The 20,065-nt window shown below is 41.1% G+C and overlaps 1 protein-coding gene across 1 annotated transcript in view; it reads left to right on the top strand.

Annotated features, from left to right (window-relative positions):
- man1a1 (mannosidase, alpha, class 1A, member 1) overlaps positions 1-18,687 on the top strand; it is a 161,224-nt gene extending 142,537 nt beyond the window's left edge. The window contains exons 6-12 of the mRNA XM_039781595.1: positions 3,397-3,520; positions 3,833-3,926; positions 8,519-8,634; positions 11,302-11,521; positions 11,923-12,095; positions 12,441-12,556; positions 18,285-18,687. Of these exons, the coding sequence (XP_039637529.1) occupies positions 3,397-3,520; positions 3,833-3,926; positions 8,519-8,634; positions 11,302-11,521; positions 11,923-12,095; positions 12,441-12,556; positions 18,285-18,411 (970 nt within the window). The 3' untranslated portion in view covers positions 18,412-18,687. The remainder of the gene's footprint in view (positions 1-3,396; positions 3,521-3,832; positions 3,927-8,518; positions 8,635-11,301; positions 11,522-11,922; positions 12,096-12,440; positions 12,557-18,284) is intronic.
- Positions 18,688-20,065: the final 1,378 nt, after the last annotated feature.

A 20,065-nucleotide genomic window follows, 5' to 3' on the forward strand; every position in this document is an offset into this window, starting at 1 on the left:
ACAGTATTAGGGGACCACTAAGGTCTATATAAAAGAGACTTCAGATACAGTATTAGTGGACCACTAAGGTCTATATAAAAGAGACTTCAGATACAGTATTAGGGGATCACTAAGGTCTATATAAAAGAGACTTCAGATACAGTATTAGGGAACCACTAAGGTCTATATAAAAGCATCCAAAGAGCACCATGTCATGGGACCTTTAAACAAACTGTAGTGTGTGATAGCCTTGAATGTTCAAAAGAAAGGCAATACTAAACCAAAAACATCATTCTTTTAACTGTGACTGGCCTGATTTCACATCTTCATGATTATAGTTACGAAACCAGATGAAACGTGGACAAAGCAAATTGATTAAAATCTATGGGCATGAGCTTCTATTAGCCAAACAAACAGCATCATATCTGTGCTATCAGAGGTGGCTGATACTGCCTGAGCTCTTGATTTATAAAAAAAAGTTCAATACCAGCTTTGAAACATCAGTCTAAGCTTTGCATAATCTTTAAAAAAAAAAAAAAAGTCCTCTAGTTCTAGGTCACCATAACATTTAATTAACTTTTGCAAAGAGAATTACTGATCGTTTTACAGTGTGCTGCGTTACATAACTACTGTAAAGCAGGATGACAAAGAGAGAGACACCGCTCTGCCTCCTGTTAGTGAACAGAATTCAACAAACTGAGACTTTTTATTCAGCCAACTTTTGATACAAATCTTCACTTCATACCCCTGGCTGTGAAAATGAAGCCGACTGAGGCCACAAAACTAAGTGGATATCATTGCTAGATAGTTAATTCAAAATTAGGATGAATGTCAGTTGAGGCTTCTGTAAGGATATATGCTCAAACCTTAAACACCTGTGCGGTATTTTTAAAAATATTGCAGTAGAGTCTGTAGTGCAAGGAGAGGTCATAAACCAAACTGTGTTTTAATAGCTCAGAGCTTGTAATAACTCTCGCTACATCTCGTGAGAAAATGTAGAGCGTGCTAGTTGTTAACAGTGCTCTGGAAACTGGGCCACCCAGGACATCTGCATCAGTAGTCAAACACAACAGCTGACTCCCATAATATGGAGTAATACATGTCTTATTGTGCTAGATTCCAGTGGATGAATGCCAGTTTCCAATCCCAGTACGGGAAGTGACTGCAACAACAAGTTTCCATCCGAAAACCGGCATGAATGCCCCTCGGTAGCTATTGAAACAGCTTCATAATGTCAGATGTGGAGCGATATCTATCTAACGTTCGCTAACATTAGCCACCTTAAGCTACTGGTCATGACAGACAAAGTAAGACTGTTGCGACAAAATGCCTCACTGTTTTGAATCCATCAACGGTGCATTTTATTGTTCATGAAAGCAACTTTTATTCATCTTATTTCTTTGAAAAGTTACGGCATTTTATTGCTTTACGTAAATTCCCAGTGTCGTATTTTGCCCAAGTTATTTAAAAACTTCAATAGCTGTGATCAAACAAGTAGACTGGGTTTTGACAGCTCTGGTTTTTAAAACTTCTTTTTCTAATTAAGTTCCAGCTGGCATTTCAGATCTCAAGTAGTCTTAGTTCTCTTTCAGAAACATGCAGACACCCTGGCCAGATTAATGATATTCCAAACACACCCTCATCTATCCGTATTTTACTTTATATCTGCCCCTCGTTGGTTTGTGTCTGTTTGGTTTATGCAGCAGCTTCTCCCTGCTGTCTTTTTATTTTGTTCTCCTTAACAGGGATTTAGTTTGTCTCACAGCGGGGCTTTGGGGGATTGGCGAGGGAGTTGGAAAGGTGTGTGTTTACCTTCACTCTATCCAAGAGAAGGGATTTATTGTTCATTACAGGGTTTATAAAACGATTGAAAGAGATGGATAGACAGATCAAGCCTACAAGTTGAATGAGGGGAAGTGGAGAGTGTTGTGGAGATAAAGGACTAATGTTGTAGCTGGAACTCTAAAACACACTGTATATTTTGGATTTAACAATACATTCAACTTTTTGTGCAGGTAATCATAGACTTGAATATGTCTGCATCAGGTTAAAGCTAACAAACACACAGCTCCCAACTTAATCAGGTCTACCCTACAGTGACGGGATCTTTCTTCACCATATTATGTTCTCTGACCCTGATCTCTGCTCGCTGCCTGATGCTGCGGTGGTCCTCTCTGTGTCTGGTTGACTTGATTAAATCCATGGTGTAATGGGAAACAAATTATGGCTTGTGCAGCGTGATGAGTTGAAGGGAGGATAATTAGTATGTTCATCCACCTCTTTGAAGCAATATGTGTGCATGGCACTTCTCCCAATTCACACTCTTTCTCCTCCTCCTCCTCCTTTTTTTTCTTATTTTTTGGATGTCTCACATGAGTGTGCAGCTCATGTCCACATGTCCATGTGGAGTTGTTGTAGTGCACACTTCCGTGTGTGTGTGTGTGTGTGTGTGTGTGTGTGTGTGTGTGTGTGTGTGTGTGTGTGTGTGTGTGTGTGTGTGTGTGTGTGTGTGCGTGCGTGTCACAGCGTAGTGAATTGTTAATATGTATTCATGAGTAGTTACTTGAAGCATCGCCACCAGAGTCATCAGTCCTTAGTCTGGAAGTGATCTGTCAGTGGCTCTAATGATCTACACACACACACACACACACACACACACACACACACACACACACACACACACACACACAGTGTTGCTAAGTCTTCTGTCCTTGTCAAGCATGCCAGAGGTTGATAACTCTCACATATGGCCTGAGAGTCGAGTCAACTTCATCGTCACTACAGGCAACGTCGGGGGAGAGGGTGGGGTCCCTAAGCTCTGATTGACTGACCTCGAGACCCCGGCAAGGATATAAAGTGCTGCCAAAGTCAAGTGTGTGAAACCAACTAAACAAATGAACCGAAAATATGACAGATGGAGTGTGAAGATAGCTTTTAGTGTCAGTAGTCGGTATCCATTTTGAGACTGTTTGTAAATGTCACTAAAGCAAGAGACGGATTTCTAAAATAACGTGTACATTGCGGTAACATTTTAGTAGCCTTCACAAAAAGTATTACTGCTGAGTCACTGAGAGGCTTGAGCTGACTTTTTGAGGACTTATCGCCTCTTTTCAGCTGTGGCTTAATATCGAGACAAGCCGGTTTTCTGTTTGCACATGAATTGCTTTCCTTACGTGACTAATTCTGTATTCTTGTGTCTTTGCTAACAAAGCACTTGTGGGTATTATTAGTACGAGTTAATACAAAAATTTCACAATAAAAAAATAAGTTGAGATGGGAGTGCTTGTAGCTAAAAAGATGTCAGATCATCTCCGAAACTGCCAAAGTGTCAAACACGGTGCGGCCCCGTGCTTCAGTCTCTTTGTTGTCCTGTGTTCTAAACAGAAACCTCTGTCTCCTCTTTCTATCTTTGTCCAGTGGTATTGGTAGAAACTGGCCCTGGGCCTCAGGCGGCAGCAGCATCCTGGCAGAGTACGGCACGCTGCATCTGGAGTTCATGCACCTCAGCAAACTCTCAGGGAATCCTGAGTTTGCACAGAAGGTAACAGACACACATGGGAATAGATGATATTGCTTGTTTTTCACAGTAAATGGCTGCATTTGCTCAGGATTTCTACTTGCACTTTTGCACTTTAGAAGTGTCTGTAATGTCAAAGGTGTTTTTAATGTAAGCAAAAATAAGTACAAACCAGATTCTTCACCCCTCTACCTTATTTCCCAACCGGGATGTTGATTATGTCAAATTTGTAACTGCTTCTGTCTTCTCCTAGCGTTTCATAAAATCCTTTTACATATTGCATTTTCACTTGTGGTGTTTGAATTGCTCTTAGTGGTTTATTTCTTTAATCGTTAGGTAATGAACATCCGGAAAGTACTGAATCGCCTGGACAAACCCCAGGGGCTGTATCCCAACTACCTGAACCCCAACAGCGGCCAGTGGGGCCAACGTAAGTCCTCCTCAATCCTCTTATCACATCCAATGTCTTCCTTTTCTTCCTGAGTGGGAACACTGCTGTTCAGCTCAGGAGTCTTAGATGTTGTGCCAACTAGTATTTGTTCTCCTGTGTTTGTATTTTCGGCTAAATGCTGCAAGAAAAGTTTTTGCGAGACAACTGACTTTATCATTAAGATACAATTACTAAGCCCTGTTAAAACGAGCTTCTAATAGACACATACCGATTTTCTTCTAGGACCTAGATATTCCAGTTGCTCACATCAAAGCGGATGTAAGTTGTCAGTGTGTTTTGGGATACTGCTTTGAGCACTTTTTAACACAGTGGACCATCCTTATGAACTGACTGTAAAAAACATGGCAGATTGCTTTCTGCCCTATCAGTTTTGCAGACACAAATTCAAGACTTGCTCATGATTTCCTGCAGAAGAATAAAAATGAAACAGAGCATGGTTATTCCACATTAAAATACAGTGTAATTAAAGTGAAAATCACAGGCTGAAATCGTTGGGTTAATAGTAACCTGAACTTTGAGGCGGATATTAGAAACATTGATGAAATTTGCATTTATCACTCAAAGAATGTCACCGAGATTGGACTTTTTCTTACCCAAGATGACACTTACGCATGCAAATTACCACTTGTCTGGATTACTGCACTTAATGCTGCTCTTTCAAAGAAAACTATCCTACACCTGTAATTTGTACTGATCTAAAACCAGGAATACAAATGTCCTTCTGATATTACAATCACTTTGCTGGCTCCCACACAGATTTGAGAAGTTTAAGAGTGATGAACTCGCCCCCAATTATTATGAAAAATGATCTCAATGCCACTTTTTATAGAGCTCCTTAATAGAGCTGTCAGATCCACTGACTTCTTTTTGTTAAAAACCTTCTATGGGGGCGGCCTCTAGCTCACCCAGTAAGAGCGTTCGCCCCATGTTGTAGTAAGTAAGTCCCGTAGCGGAGCGGGTTCGAATCCGACCTGCTGCCCTTTGCTGCGTGTCATCCCCCATCTCTCTCCCCCTTTCATGTCTATCCACTGTCTCTACACAATAAAGGGAAAAAGCCCCCAAAAATAATCTTTTAAAAAACCTTCTATGGTCAGTACAGTTGAAGAATGGATTAGTTGTTCGATTAAAAACTTGATTAGTAACTCTTTTGATAATCGATTAATAACTCAATGAATTGGATCTCTTTTGATTTTGAGCTGTTTGGTGCAATTTGAATACATCAGTTTAGGCTTTGGCAAATTTGATATGGATAAAGAAAAATGTTTATTTGTTTTCCACCGAACGATAAATTGAGAGAATAGTCTGCAGTTTGTCAGTGTCAGTGGGCAGTGAAAGTAATCAATAGTTGCAGGTCTTATGGTGAGGCAGCTTTCAGTTTTTGATGATGTAGACTTTGGAATATTTATTTCAAAATGTTGGTCACATTTGTTCTTTTACTTCCCAAGCCCTATCTTTCATGTGTCCGTTCACGTGGCTGCCTTTCTGACAGCTTGTGGTAACGGCGTATCATTTTGAATCGATTATCAGACGCTTCAAACGGTGTGGCTGAAAAGGTAATGACGATAATGATGGAGAGGTGAGGAAGAGGAGAGAACGGGGCTATTGGAGAGGAAAAGTAGAGGAACATATGAAGTCACAGAACGAGAGATGTTTAATAGAGAAGTAGGCTCGCTTTGCCAGACCTTCCTCCACAGCGCTGCGGAGGAGGGTCTGGCTAGTCCACACAGCATTCCGGGATGGGAAAGAAAACGTGCTCTGGTTTATTGGCATTTCTTTAAACCAATCACAATCATCTCGGGCGGCGGACGGAGCAACGGCGCCTCTGCAAAATAGCCTCGGGAAGGAACTTGTTTTGGTGGAACATGTGTACGTTCCAAGGTAACAGACATCCGGCCTAAATGAGGGACATCCGGCACAATCCCGGAAGTGTAACGTTGTGTATATAGACCAATAGAGAAGGGGTCTGAGGTATAGTTTGGAGGAAGAACCCACAGTAAAAGTCTCTCCTAATGCCATGTGTCATATGTCGCTGAAAACTGCCAGCTGAGTAGATATAATGAAATTGACACTGACAAGTGGCAGGAGAAGGGCTTCATATCGCAATCTATTTTTCAACCCATTCTAAAAGCAGCTTTAAGCGATTTTTAACCACCGGAGAGCAGAAATTGGACTTCAAAACAAACTGAAAGTGACAAGCCTCAACATAGCTACTATCAAATTATCACGTTCTTAAAGGAACAGTTCGACCTTTTTGGGACTATACGTTTATTCGCTTTCTTGCAGAGTGTTAGAGGAGAAGATTGACACCAGTTAATTGTCTTTACATTAAATATGAAGCTACAGCCAGGAGACAATTAGCATTGTCATCACTAACAGAGACTTCAGGAAGTCACTGCTCCCAGGAAATGGTCTGGCACATAACCCCTCGAAACCACAAATTATTGTTTTTTTTGTATAGATTAAATAAACAAGATATACCATGTTAGTTAGTAAGCTTTTAGGGGTGCTCTTTCCAGTCTTTATGCTAAGCTAAATTGACCATCTCAAGGCATTAGCCTCATATATAATGGACAAATGTAAGTGTCTCTCTGCAAACTCTCTGCAAATAAACAAATAAGCATATTTCCCAAAATGTCGAACCAATCCTTAAATGTTTTGGCAAGCTAACAGCAACATGCATGTTCAACAGCACCAGAGTAACATCCAAGTAATATTTCTCATCACCTGTCAAATGAAAGTCCAATTTTCAGTGGCAGTTTATCTAAATCTTTAATGGGCTTTTTCACTAAATAATGCCTGGTAGTATGGAGCCCCAGGAGCCTAAACACAACATCGGGAACATCAGAGAAATGATCCTTCAGCCTGCTGTGTTTTCATTTCTGCCACCTACCAAGAACTGCAGAGATTAGGCAAATTAGACCGATAATAGATTAAAAACTGACTTTGTTTGAAACGGCGTCTGCATACAAAATAGTACAGACACATCATGTTCTCTGTGATTTATTGTTTTGAGACGGTGGTGTTTGACTAAATAGGGAAGGACGCATGCAGAGGTGGAAAAAGGAAATTGAAAATCAACACAAAAGCTAAAGTTGTGTCTCTAAAGTTGTTATGATCTGCTGAGACTTCAAGCTTGTGAACGTTTCAGTTTTGAAATGAATGAAACTTAATAACCTTTTATGCTTGATACGCTTAAATACTCATTTCACCTTATAAAACTATCATGTTTGTTCAGGCAAGTCACTGTTCTGCAAAAAATCAGGGCATATTTGGCTTGATTTCCACAAGAAAGTCGTGACATTAAATGAGAAATACCTTTGATACAGTTTTATTATTGAGTTTTTAATACCCACTGGTATGCCTCCTGTCTGGTATTGTTTTTGATACCCAGCCCTTGATTGGAGGGCTTTTGGTATCTGTGATGGTTAAATATGGACCTGCACCTCTGGTCTGCTTACCTTTTATTATCTGAAGCCTAAAACATTGAATAAAGCTACTGACAGCACATTATAATTGTTGGCATTTAGTGACATTCTTAACCTCAGCCAGTATCTGTGCTTTTTATCAAAGTATTTTATGCAAATGATGACATTCAATTAGAAATGCTGAATAGAAACAGCAAGTTTTAACAGAACAAATCCTCACTCACAAAAATAAAGTCTCTTTTTATGCTTGTTATAGTCAGAGAGGGTTTTTCATCTAGAGAAAAATTATGCAATAGTGATGGGAATGCATTTGTTAAATAAATTATGACCTTGGGATGTTTGCAGCCTAATGTTGTTGAAAAATATCTCTAAACCACAGCCTCACAGAAATCCTCCCGTGTCTTTCATATGCTGTACATACACAGAAAACCAAGTCATGTTTCAGCTTTTTTATGTTTAATCCGAACAGCTGTTATGTTACCATGGGTGGATAAGGAATGCTGAGTCATAGTTTCCACCCTCTCTCTCTGCTTCGAAGTGTGCATCAGAAATATGTTTATACATGAATTTGTAATCGCCTTTCGTGACTTCTATAATCAGACCGCTCTATTTTAAGCATGTCGTCTCTCTCGATGGCGCGGTGCTCTTGCTCCATGGTTTTGATAATGAACTCGCAGGACGGCAGGTACTCTTATCGGCTCAAAACCAATCTTCACCACCTGCCTCCTTTCTTTTCGCTTCAAGATGATCACAGCTGACATTTAATCTCTGCGCTCCACAAACAGGGCTGGACTCTATTAATGACACATGCATATGGATGAGCCTTCACTGGCGATCAGCAGGGCAAATGCAAAAGTTCAGCTAGGCTGGCTGAAGCTCACCTACGATAACAACTTGTTCTCTCTCACACACACACACACACACACACACACACACACACACACACACACACACACACACACACACATATAATACTGTAGTATATCACAGACTGTAGTTGTGTTCCCTTTATTATTATTACACACACACATATATCTCACCCTGTGTCATGTGAGGATGAGCTATGGATGGTCCAAAGCAGCATACATGTAGGAGGTGTGTGTGTGTGTGTGTTTTATATAATCTTTGTTCATCTTTGTGTTGCAGATCACGTTTCCGTGGGTGGCCTAGGTGACAGTTTCTATGAATACCTGCTCAAGGCCTGGCTGATGTCTGACAAGACTGACGAGGAGGGCAAGAGGATGTATTATGATGCCCTGCAGGTAAACCACACACACACACTGCTGACAACACATACACACCAGACATCTCAATCAAGGTTGTTGTGACTTTGACTCAGGAGTCGTAATTATACTTAGTTTCAGACAACTTTATAACTTTTTAACTTTTATATCGCACCTTTCATACAAACATGCAGCCCAAAGTGCTTACTTTTTCACCCGCAGGATTGCACCTAAATGAAATTTTAGGTGTAATACAATTCCAGTTTTCACCAGTAATATTATAAGTTAACTGTGATTAAATATGAAATTAATACACTGTCAATGCTCACGCATTGACTCGAGCAGCAATTTTCTCCCACACCAATTCTCTCTCTGTTGCAGCAGCAGCCGCTGTCTTGCTTTTTTAACGAAATGCATGTTCAAACCACAGACAGTAGGTTCAAATTCGCTGTTTGTGCGCATGAGTATTTCCACCGACCCATTTGTTTGTGGCTGTTACCATGGTGAATCGTAGTATCATGGCTCCATTCATACTGCCTTTTTATTGTGGTGGCGCACACGCGTGAACATACTCTGAGTTGATTGAACCAACTCATATCAGCTGTTCTGGAACCGAAAACTCTGAGTTTCCCATCTCAGGGTAAATCAACTCAGAGATCCGGGTTAGACTCAGAGTTTGTTAAACCTCCTTCCTGAAACGGACCCCAGGTGTTGAAAACATCCAAAAGGTATTGTGATTATAGTGGTTTTAGCTGCTGGCTAATGTTAGCTTGTTTGCTCACTAGCTAAATGGTCAGCTACCAGTACAAATCGAATAAAAAAACAAAATGTAATTATGTTGGTGCAACTGCAGCTATTTTATTAGAATGACATGAATAAACATTACTAAACGTAACGTGAATAATCTTAAATGGGTAAACTCGTCTGTGAACAGATGCATTCTAATAGGCGATGGTGTTTAACAATGAAAACAATAACAATAAAAAAAAATAATAATAATTCCACACAACTACAAAACATCATCAGAAGTCCGTGTTTATCATCCATTGTTTTAATTGAGAGACCCCTAGCGGCAGAAGGTTACATATTGTACGTTTAAAGGTCTCATGGCATGAAAGTTTGTCACAGCTCCCTGAACGCGCCATCTGTGAATGGTGTTAAGCACTTTTTCTGTCCCGGCCGTCACATCGTGTTATAGCACTGATCTCTGAGGGCTGTAATTTCCAATCTGTTACACTACTACCACTGAAAACTGCGGTCTGTCGCATGGCTGAATGTGATGCAACATTGCTCTTTATTTCAATTTCGACATCAACATATCAACGTGTGAAAACGTAAACACTACATGGATCAGCACTAGTCCACTATGAATGTATTATAATTTACTGCCGGTGACTTCCAATTGGAAGTTGTTGTCATTGAATGGTTGAATGTTTGAACATGTTATTTACAGATAGGGAGCTGCATGGATAATACATGTGTGCTTGATAATAGCAGACCACAGACATGAGGTCATCTTTAGAGATTAAAAAGTGGTCTTGCTGTTGTATTTATTTCTCCCTGCAGGGTGGATATTAAAGGATTTTAGTCGCCCAAATAACCTTGAAGCTGTTGCTCATCATGAGATAATGGAAGCAATCATGTAAATGATGACCGTGTTACCATGGCTATTTCGAGATTGTAGCTGGTGTTAGACTAAATTAGGTTCTGCTTGACTAATGTAGACTTTTATTTTTGCTTAAAGTGGCAATTTTGTCATAGTTTACTATCTTTCACTTCAAACGCTGCTATGCCAAAATGTTCAAATATTTAGTATTCCGTCTTTAATCCTGAGGAGCCAGATAGTGAGTTTGAGCAGATTGGAAGATGATGGCACATACAGAGAAAGCATTTTTTTGTATAAGAAGACAAAGACAGGGAGCAGATGAATCTACAGAATCCTAAAGTGAATAGATACTCACACACACACACACACACACACACGCACACACACACACACACACACACACACACACGCAGACAGCTTTTCTCTGTTTAAACAAATTGTCAACTTAAGATGTGGTGACAAGTGACGGGTCTCAGCTGGAGAGAGCTGACTCTCCGATTGTTTTTCCATAACACCCTGAGGAGCAAATATATTACACGGCGACTAAAATGCAGAATTAACCATGCAGGGATACTTTACCCATAATCCCTCCTGATCTTCAAGGCTTATAGGCATTCTTGATTTATTTACCAAGAAGAGTCGTGGGAAGAGAGAGCAGCAACAGGGTGATTATCTGAGTCACAGCAGTGATATGATTACTGATATGATAACCTGTGTCTGTTCTTTACAACCTGTGCTGTGTTAAAGGGTCGGTACACCAAATATACATCTCTAATTTTGAGTGCTACACATCGATCCAGATTCATCTCCGTCCAGCGCTTAGTGCCGCCCAAGACTATTGTGATTGGTTTAAAGACATGCTAGTAAACCAGAGCACGTTTTTCTCCCATCCCGGAATGCTGTGTGGACTAGCCCTAGACCCTCCTCCGCAGCGCTGTGGAGGAAGGTCTGTCAAAGGGAGACTAACACTCTTAGATTTAGCTGGTGATGAGAAGAGGATGACTACAGGTTATGGGACCAATGTTGGACTCATCATCACTTTCAGGATTTAGGAGTAAGGAACAACTCATCCCTAATAAAAAACTCTTTTTTTCTTTCAGGCAATAGAAACTAACCTGATAAGGAAGTCGAGCAGCGGGCTGACCTACATAGCGGAGTGGAAGGGGGGTCTGCTGGAGCATAAGATGGGTCACCTGACCTGTTTCGCAGGCGGTATGATCGCTCTGGGTGCTGATGGAGCGCCCAGCGAGAAGACGGGACACCAGATGGAGCAGGCCGCCGAGATCGCCCGGACGTGTCACGAGTCTTACGCCAGGACCGGTAAGTATGCACACACAGAAGACGATAAACACTACAATAGTTCTGGTTTTCCATTGCACTGGTCCCTCTCGGTTTTACGTTTGTGTCATATTTTCTGTAGTTAAATCCAGAAGCAGATCGGACCGAGAGAGAGTGAGTTAAGCAGTTGATTCACAGACAAGAAATGTGCAACAGATTGAGTAGGCAGGTGAGGGAGGGGGGAAGCGTCCAGGTGGGTTCCTGGCACAGAGAGAAGCTGGCTGGCGGACTATAGGCGATAGGCGACGGGGTCTCCAGGACTGAGCTCCGAGAATCTTTCTTGAGACGGAGAGATCAGAGTCGGTTGCCGGCAAAGACACTGGCGAGAAACAAAAGAACTAAGTATGCTGCTTTGTATCTACAATATTTTTTCTCCTCTGCAGCTTTGAAGCTGGGACCAGAAGCGTTCCGTTTTGACGGCGGGGTGGAGGCCATCGCCACACGCCAGAACGAGAAATACTTCATCCTCCGTCCCGAGGTCATAGAGACCTACTTGTACATGTGGAGGTTCACCCACGACCCCAAATACAGGGAGTGGGGCTGGGAGGCTGTTCAGGTACAACAGTTGTTCATTGTATTGCTTTTCGTCACATTGTATTTAGAAAGAGCAATTTGGACGAAAATGTTCTCATACCGCACATGAAATTTAGAGGTTTTGAAGTAAAGTAAGTAAGGCACTACACTTCAACTTTGAGCATGTGAAAAACCTGCACTTTAAGAGCAGGTTTTTCACAAAAAACAACACAAATCAGGAAGGAAGCTTACAGGAGGTGAATTGATTTAACTATATTTAGCAAATATCCGCCCTGGGGTTTAGTGATATTTTAAGCACATGAAGAGCTTGGTTGACGTTGTCATTCTCTCTTTCTGTTGTGCGTCTCTATCACTGTCCCTCACTCAGGCCTTGGAGCAGCACTGTAAAGTAGAAGGAGGCTACAGCGGCGTTCGAGATGTCTACGCTTCAACTCCCAACCACGACGACGTACAGCAAAGCTTCTACTTGGCCGAGACACTCAAGTAAGACTCACAAACTGAGCATCTTTACACGCACACTCCTCCACTTCTGTCCTCTTATGAATGTGCTGTCATTGCACTTTATGGAGAGACAAGGCCCCTGCATCCCCAAACTGACAGAGACACAACAAACACAAAGCATTTGTATTTCTTTATCAGATAACATTGAATGGAGATCTGAAAATAAATGAGAGAGAGAGAGAGAGAGAGAGAGAGAGAGAGAGAAAGCAATGGGGATGATATATGACAAAAGTCCCTGGTTGGACACTGGTTGGATGTTGCAATAACATGGTGCTTAAACTCTAGACCACGAGGACACCCCGACATGGCTTCATTTTAAGGGGTCGTAAACCAAAAGCAGGGTTGAAAATATTTATACTGCTATTAAACCTGTGGAGTTATAGCAATATTTCCATGTTCAACCACTACATGATACACAGGGATTCACAAGCACAACACGAGCACCTGGAGTGACAAGATGCACTTTTTTACCAGCTGTTGGGGACAGCAGTTTGTAACGACAAGACATTTAAATACAGCAGTAAAAGATTAGATGCAGGCTGTAGGCCGACGTTAACAAAACACCCCGAAAAACATGTTTGTTAGTCCTTGAGGATGCACACAGTGTATCTTTGCATTCAATGGTAAAACAAAATGTGATTTTTGACAGTGATTGTCACCTCAATGTCATCCTTTTTACGATGTTATACGACACAAAAAACCTTTGACCCCCGCTTCAGAGTGCATCTTTGGAGGTACCACTGTTAAAATGCTATCCAGACACATTAAATCACATACTGTAGCTTTAAGACTGTTTGAACAGATTTTAAATGTATACGTTTTTGACTAGACTGGAATGATTTCACCTATAATAATACGAAAGTAAATAGACACAAATGTTATAGGAGTAAACCAGTTTTAATGCGGCTCATATTATCAGTTATCACTCACATGTTTCAGCAAACCCCATGGATCAGATCATCTACAGCATGTACTGTATCGAGACTCATGCCTGGATGGGTCGTAAATAGCAAAAAGAAAAAAAAATAGTAGCAGAAACTGTGAAAAACACCACGTGTCCCAACTCACCACAGGCAGCAACTACTTCTCACTTGCTCGTAATGGGCGCCTGATTCTTACTCAACTGTGTGTGTGTGTGTGTGTGTGTGTGTGTGTGTGTGTGTGTGTGTGTGTGTGTGTGTGTGTGTGTGTGTGTGTGTGTGTGTGTGTGTGTTTTTGTGTGTGTGTTGTTGTGTGTGTGGCTAAATGGCTCTTTAAATGTGTTGTCAGCCACACAGTGTGATGTCTGGTGGCTAATAGGGCTTTCCCTCTCAGATGGCTCTCCAACAGTGTTCAGGAAGACAGACAGAAAAATTACAACTACAGATTAACAAGTGTAAATGTGTGTGTAGTACATGTGCTTTATATGTGTGTTTATGGAGGAGACACAAAATATCCTACTTTTAATACCATCAAGTAGACTATTTTTTATGCTTTTTTTTTTTTTTTTTTTTAGCTACAGTAAAATATCGAGTACAAATTTTGCAGTATTTTTTCTTTAAATATTCATGTGTTCATTTATTACCTCTACCAAGGTTTGTCTGTAGCAGGATTACAGAAAAAACTGCTGGCCAGATTTCCATGAAACGTGGTGGAAATATGTAGCATGGGCCAAGGAAGCACCCCTTTAATGTTGGAGCAGACTCGAATCACGGGGCGGACACAGAAAATATATATGTTCATATTTATGTTCGTCTCCGTTTACTTGAGTAGAAGCTGACTCCTTCAGACATCCTGTTTTGTCCGACCAAAAGTCCAAAACCCACAATATATCCAATTCATTATTCTAGAAGCCGAAGGATACCAGAAAGTATTTTGAGTAGTTGCTGTAGACCAATGAATTAATCAACTATGTTCTGCATGCAACAGTGTTCCTTCTTCAGTTTGTTTTTTAGGTCAACTAACCTTCACCACCCTGTTAACTTTTTTTACACAAGCTGGCTGCATGTCAGAAGTGGCGTTCAATGACATGTTTATATAAATTAAGTTAGTCATCTCTACTACTGCAGATCAGAATCAGCTTTAATGGCCAGGTTAGTGTGAACACATACAAGGAATTGAACAAAACAAGGCCTTTTGGTGCTCTCAAAGTACAAGCACAGAAATACAAACGCACAGATTGTATTCAATCATTTGTGATGCAACAGCAAAGCTTTTAAACTCTTCCTCCAAATGTATCCTCCTCTCTGTTTCTTTTACTTCCATCGACATTTTTATGGCCTCCTGCATCCCCCCCTCCCCGTTCACCCCGTCCTTTCCTCTTCTTCTTTCCCACACTGGACAGCTGTTGACAGGAAGTCAAGGTTAGCCTATCAGAGCCTGATGGTGGCCAGATGCCATCCAATCCAGCTTTTTTTATAGGCAGTAAATTTTAACAAGCGTCACCTCTACTCTTGATTACACCACAAAACACACACTCACTCACACACACACTCACACACACACACACACACACACACACACACACACACACACACACACAGAGTAAGATGTCTGGATTCCTTCCACAGGTCCACCAGGCGTGGACATACAAATAAGTTTTGTTTTTTTTTCTCTTGAACAGTGTCACAAAATCCTCCTGAACATGAAAAAAAGTCAGAATGAGATGTGAATATCTTTATTGGCATGATAAAATGTTTTCCAGGGAAAGCAGTACAAAACAAATGTGCCATTAGACGCAAACGGACAACGAGAGGGAAAATCTGATTATTGACCACCAGCCTGGACTGCAGCGCAATGATGGCCTCATCAGTCACATCCGCGATATCAGAGACAGACCTTAAAAAATATCAATCCCATTTAGCAGCAAAGCCACGAGTCTAATCCTCCTAATGTTACTCGGGGATCTTGGCATCGTGCAGAGCCACTTCCAGTATCCATCTTCCTTCGGCTGCCAAGGACACGGCCATACTTCACACTGCTGTCTGCCTCCTATCGCTCACTGCTTTTTTGCGAATTGTTGGCAGGAAGAGGAGGACGGCGTCTTGTTGTGGCGGTTGAGAGCTTCGTGTGCAAGCACCTCCTCTGCTGAATCATCAGTTTTTGAGAGCTAACACAGATCGTCCCTCGTCTTCAGTCTGAATTTTCTCCACAAATTCCCCTTGAACAACTCATTTGTTTTCTTTTTTTTTATTATTATTATTTATTATTAATGTCATGATGAAATCTGAAGTCGATCGCACTGGTCCAAAAAACTCACTTCATTTACTTGACTCTCGTACCCCCTCCTTTGATGTATAATGTTATTTTGGAGTAGTTTCATAAGGTCTGATGACATTGGACCACAGAATTTCATCACTTCAAGTTTCATAAACTGGTCTGAGCCGGTGCCGCACCCATCTTTCCCTCTCGGTTCCACATCTGTTTCCTATTTCTTTTGGCAGGACTGCCAATAAATATTGCAAAAGCTGAACACAAAATAACAACTCCAAATATCCCAAACAAGACATCTTCGCCCTTTTTTGTATAAATAAAACATTTTCTGTCTGTACTGCGTGGAAGCAGATGTTCAGCAAGAACCTGCAGCAGATTTATTATTAGAACTTTATTTTGGATCATTTATATCAAATTCAGCTATAGATTTACAAAAACATCTTAACTCAAGTTCCATTTACAAACTATAGTAACATTAAACCAGATCGTATTTGCTGTGGAACCTTTAGATACCTAATCAATCAATCAATCAACGTTTATTATAATAATCTCAATAATATCAAAAGGAATGAAACATAGAAAACAGTAAAATCAGAAAAGGTTACATAGAAACAGGAGAGTGAAATTGTCACTTCACTACTACGTATTAAAAGCCATTCTAAACAAATAGGTTTTGAGTTTGGACCTAAGAAGAGCTACATCTGTAATAGTGGGGATAACTTGTTCCAGAGTCTCGGGGCAGCAACTGCAAAAGCCCCCGTTTATACCTTGACCTTGAGACTTCTAAAACCAGCTGATTTGAAGACCGCCACGAGCGGTTGTGCTCATGCAGCGTTAAAATATCAGACAAATACTCCGGGGCCAGGCCATTTAAGGCCTTGAAAACAAACAATACAATCTTAAAATTGATTCTAAAACGCACAGGGAGCCAGTGTAGAGCGTAGAGAACGGGAGTGATGTGTGCACGTCTAGATGTATTTGTTAAAAAGCAAGCGGCAGCATTTTGCACAAGTTGAAGTCGTGAGATGGAGGTTTGACTCAGACCAACATAAAGAGCATTACACAGTCCTTCCAGAAAAATGAGAGTTTCCAGAGTTTTTTTGTGATTGTTGCGGGCAAAAATCCTTGATTATGCAGCACGTTTTCTTAAAAAATGGAATGGAATATGCCGGATATTTATGCAATTTTATGCGATGAAATTGCAGGAACTTGTAAAAATGGCAGGAACTTGCAAGAACTGCGGTTTGATGAAAAAGAGAAAAAAAAGTGATCCCCCCCAACACCCTGCTTTCCGATGATGTTCACGTTGCATGATTACGTCACTTCGTAACGTTCCCATGGCAACAGGGGAAAATGGCTGCTCTTGTGTGAAGAAAACGCAACATTTTTCAACTTTCTGCTAAGATATATTATGTGACTTTTTTGCAACGAAAATGTTGGGATTATGCAATCATGCAAGCCCCGCATATTTTGCGCGGAAATCGGCAATTTATGCGGCGAAAGTGCGGCGTATTTGAAAGAATGCGGCCCCCGCATAAATTTGCGGACTTTGGCGGATTATGCTTTAAATTATGCGATCGCATAATCGCGTTTTTCTGGAGGGACTGATTACAGTAATCCAACCTTGAACTAATAAAAGCATGAATATTCCTTATTTGTAAGACTGTTACTAGTATTTTCAGGGTTTCAGGGTCAGCTTTAAAAGTCTAAAATTCGCTGAAGTATTTTGTTCTAGGTCTTAAAATATTTTAAACAGGTCTTACATTTCCTACGTCCATGTAACCTCTAATGCTAATTTAAATGTTCCCGCGGCGTTAGAATGTTTGTGTTTTAATTCTGTGGTGTTGTAGTTCTTTCTGTCGCTAGTCCAAATATAATTCCCTGTATTACGACTACAAATGAGACCAACATGCAGCTTCTATTGCAGCCAGTCTAGACACCAGTCCTATAAATCGGGGAATTGTTTCAGGCGATGTTTCCGGTCTCTGACATCTGACTTTGTTTTTGATGTCGTGATATAGGTCTTAAATTTCATTCATACTGGTCTTAAAAAGTCTCAAATTTTACTTGGTAAAACCTGCACAAACCCAGATTTTTCCAGTTCATGGAGTGTTTTTGTACAAAATTCAAAAGACAAAATTCAAAAGACAGAAAATGTCAGTTTTTTTTCTCCCTTTTGTTGATTGATTTTTATTTCCCAAAAGGTATTTTTGTGGTCGTAGGGGCTATTTTTTAAATCAACGACCAGCGCACATCCGTAGGTTGTGTGCGTCTCCAAGTGCGCCTGCTCTTTTGGTTCATATACTTTAGGTGTAGCAGCGCCAGGTGCCAAAGGGCTGTGTGAGGTGGAAAAATGTGCTTGTGCTGCGAAAGAAGAGCCCCTGATCACAATATCTGGGCTTATATTTGTATCTATAAAAGTTCATTTTAACTCGTGATGGCCACAGCTGTGATCCTGCTGATACACCACCACTGTAGAGTGTGTTAAATAAACTCTTTCCCTCTCTGTCTCCTTCAGGTATCTCTACCTGCTCTTCTCCAACGACGACCACCTACCGTTCGACCACTGGGTCTTCAACACCGAGGCTCACCCTCTGCCCATCATCCAGAAGGACAAAACGGACATCCCCAACGAAGTGGAGTAGTGGAGCCTTCCTGCGCTGACACCCAAATCAAGTGCGAGAACCTCTGATCCTGTACACCTGAGCCTCCAGCTGTCTGTCTGAAATCACTTTGGCCATTTGGAGTCCCCAGTGGTTACAGATGCCTCTTGATTGGGATTTTTTTTGTTTTTTAATGGATCAAAAACACAATGCAGGCCTGTTGGCACTGAATTCTTAACTGTAGAACCCAGTTTTTTTTATTTTTTTTTGCTTTTTGTCGGCGCCGACCAGAACCAACATATTTACTGCCGGATAACGTAATAACTCAAAAAAAGAATGCAGTGATATCGTCAGACAGGTGCTTGTTTTTATTTTATTATAAAAAGCGGTACTCTCTGAAGATGTCATTACATTTGGCGGCAGTTAATTTCACCTCCGGTTAATTTTAATCTCATTCAGAGGGACAGTTCTGAGCAGTTATCACACTATTCGTCAGTGATTTAGTTGTTAGTAGCTACAGCTTTTTCGTGTGTGTGTGTGTGTGTGTGTGTGTGTGTGTGTGTGTGTGTGTGTGTGTGTGTGTGTGTGTGTGTGTGTGTGTGTGTGTGTGTGTGTGTGTGTGTGTGTGTGTGTGTGTGTGTGTGTGTGTGTGTGTGTGTGTGAGAGAGAGAGATAGGAGTACACTGGCCGACTTTAACCGGTCGTCTCCCTAATGTGGATATTTTGGAATTGAGCTTTGGGCACCAAAAACCCAGAAAGACTGCAACTCTTGTCTGAGGAGTACAAGGCTGACTTAGTGAGCTAAAGGACGCTCTGTTCACTTCCGTTGTTTTCCTTCTGCTACCGCTTCAATATCTGAATATAGGAACCGGTGTCCCTGGTGCCACCACCACCACCCTACTGCTACCGTCTTCAGAGAAAGATTAGCTTTTATATAAAACGTGTGGTTGTCTCTGTGGGAGTAAAAGGAAAGACGCAGCACAACCCGAGCCTCTTTTTATAAGCCCACTTAGGTCTTTGCTTCTCCCCCCCCGACCCCATAACCTGGACCCCTGACTGCTTCTTCCTTCCTCTGAGCGTTGGGTGTGACACAGGACGGCCAGCCACACCAGCTCTCTCTACCTGCCAGTAACTTGGCTTTCTCCCCACGACGTTTACACAAAGCTGTCCCTCTCCGCCTGCTCATCTCACCGTCAGTTCATCTGTAGCTTTACTGGCTTCTGGGATCCTGGATTTATTTCTCTTTCTCACATTTTAACCGATATTTCTGGGATATGACCGATACAAAGTTGTTTGTTTTTTTGTTTTTTGTTTTTTCAACTGACAGCAAATATTTGTGATAATTTCCCAAATATGAATCCATATTTTTTTTTTGCCATCATTTTTCCTCACAAAAATGACACGTTTGCAGGATTTTATTTGTCGCTAACTGGAAAAAGAAACTCGTTGCCAATGATCACAGGGTTGACGTCAATAACATTGTCAGACCAAAAAAAGGAAAGAAAAATCTTACCTCAAGGTCCACTTTTATACAGCGGTCATGGAGATGAAATTGAATACTCGAGAAAAAAGCCAGTAGGTGGACCTTGAGTTAAGTTTTATATATTATATATTATTACATTTGGACAGACAACTTGTGCAAATGTTAATATCCTTAAATTTGAACATTTGTACTGAATTTTTAGACCCTAAAAGT

Source organism: Perca fluviatilis, chromosome 18 (assembly GCF_010015445.1).
Source record: "Perca fluviatilis chromosome 18, GENO_Pfluv_1.0, whole genome shotgun sequence".
Classification (NCBI taxonomy): domain Eukaryota; kingdom Metazoa; phylum Chordata; class Actinopteri; order Perciformes; family Percidae; genus Perca; species Perca fluviatilis.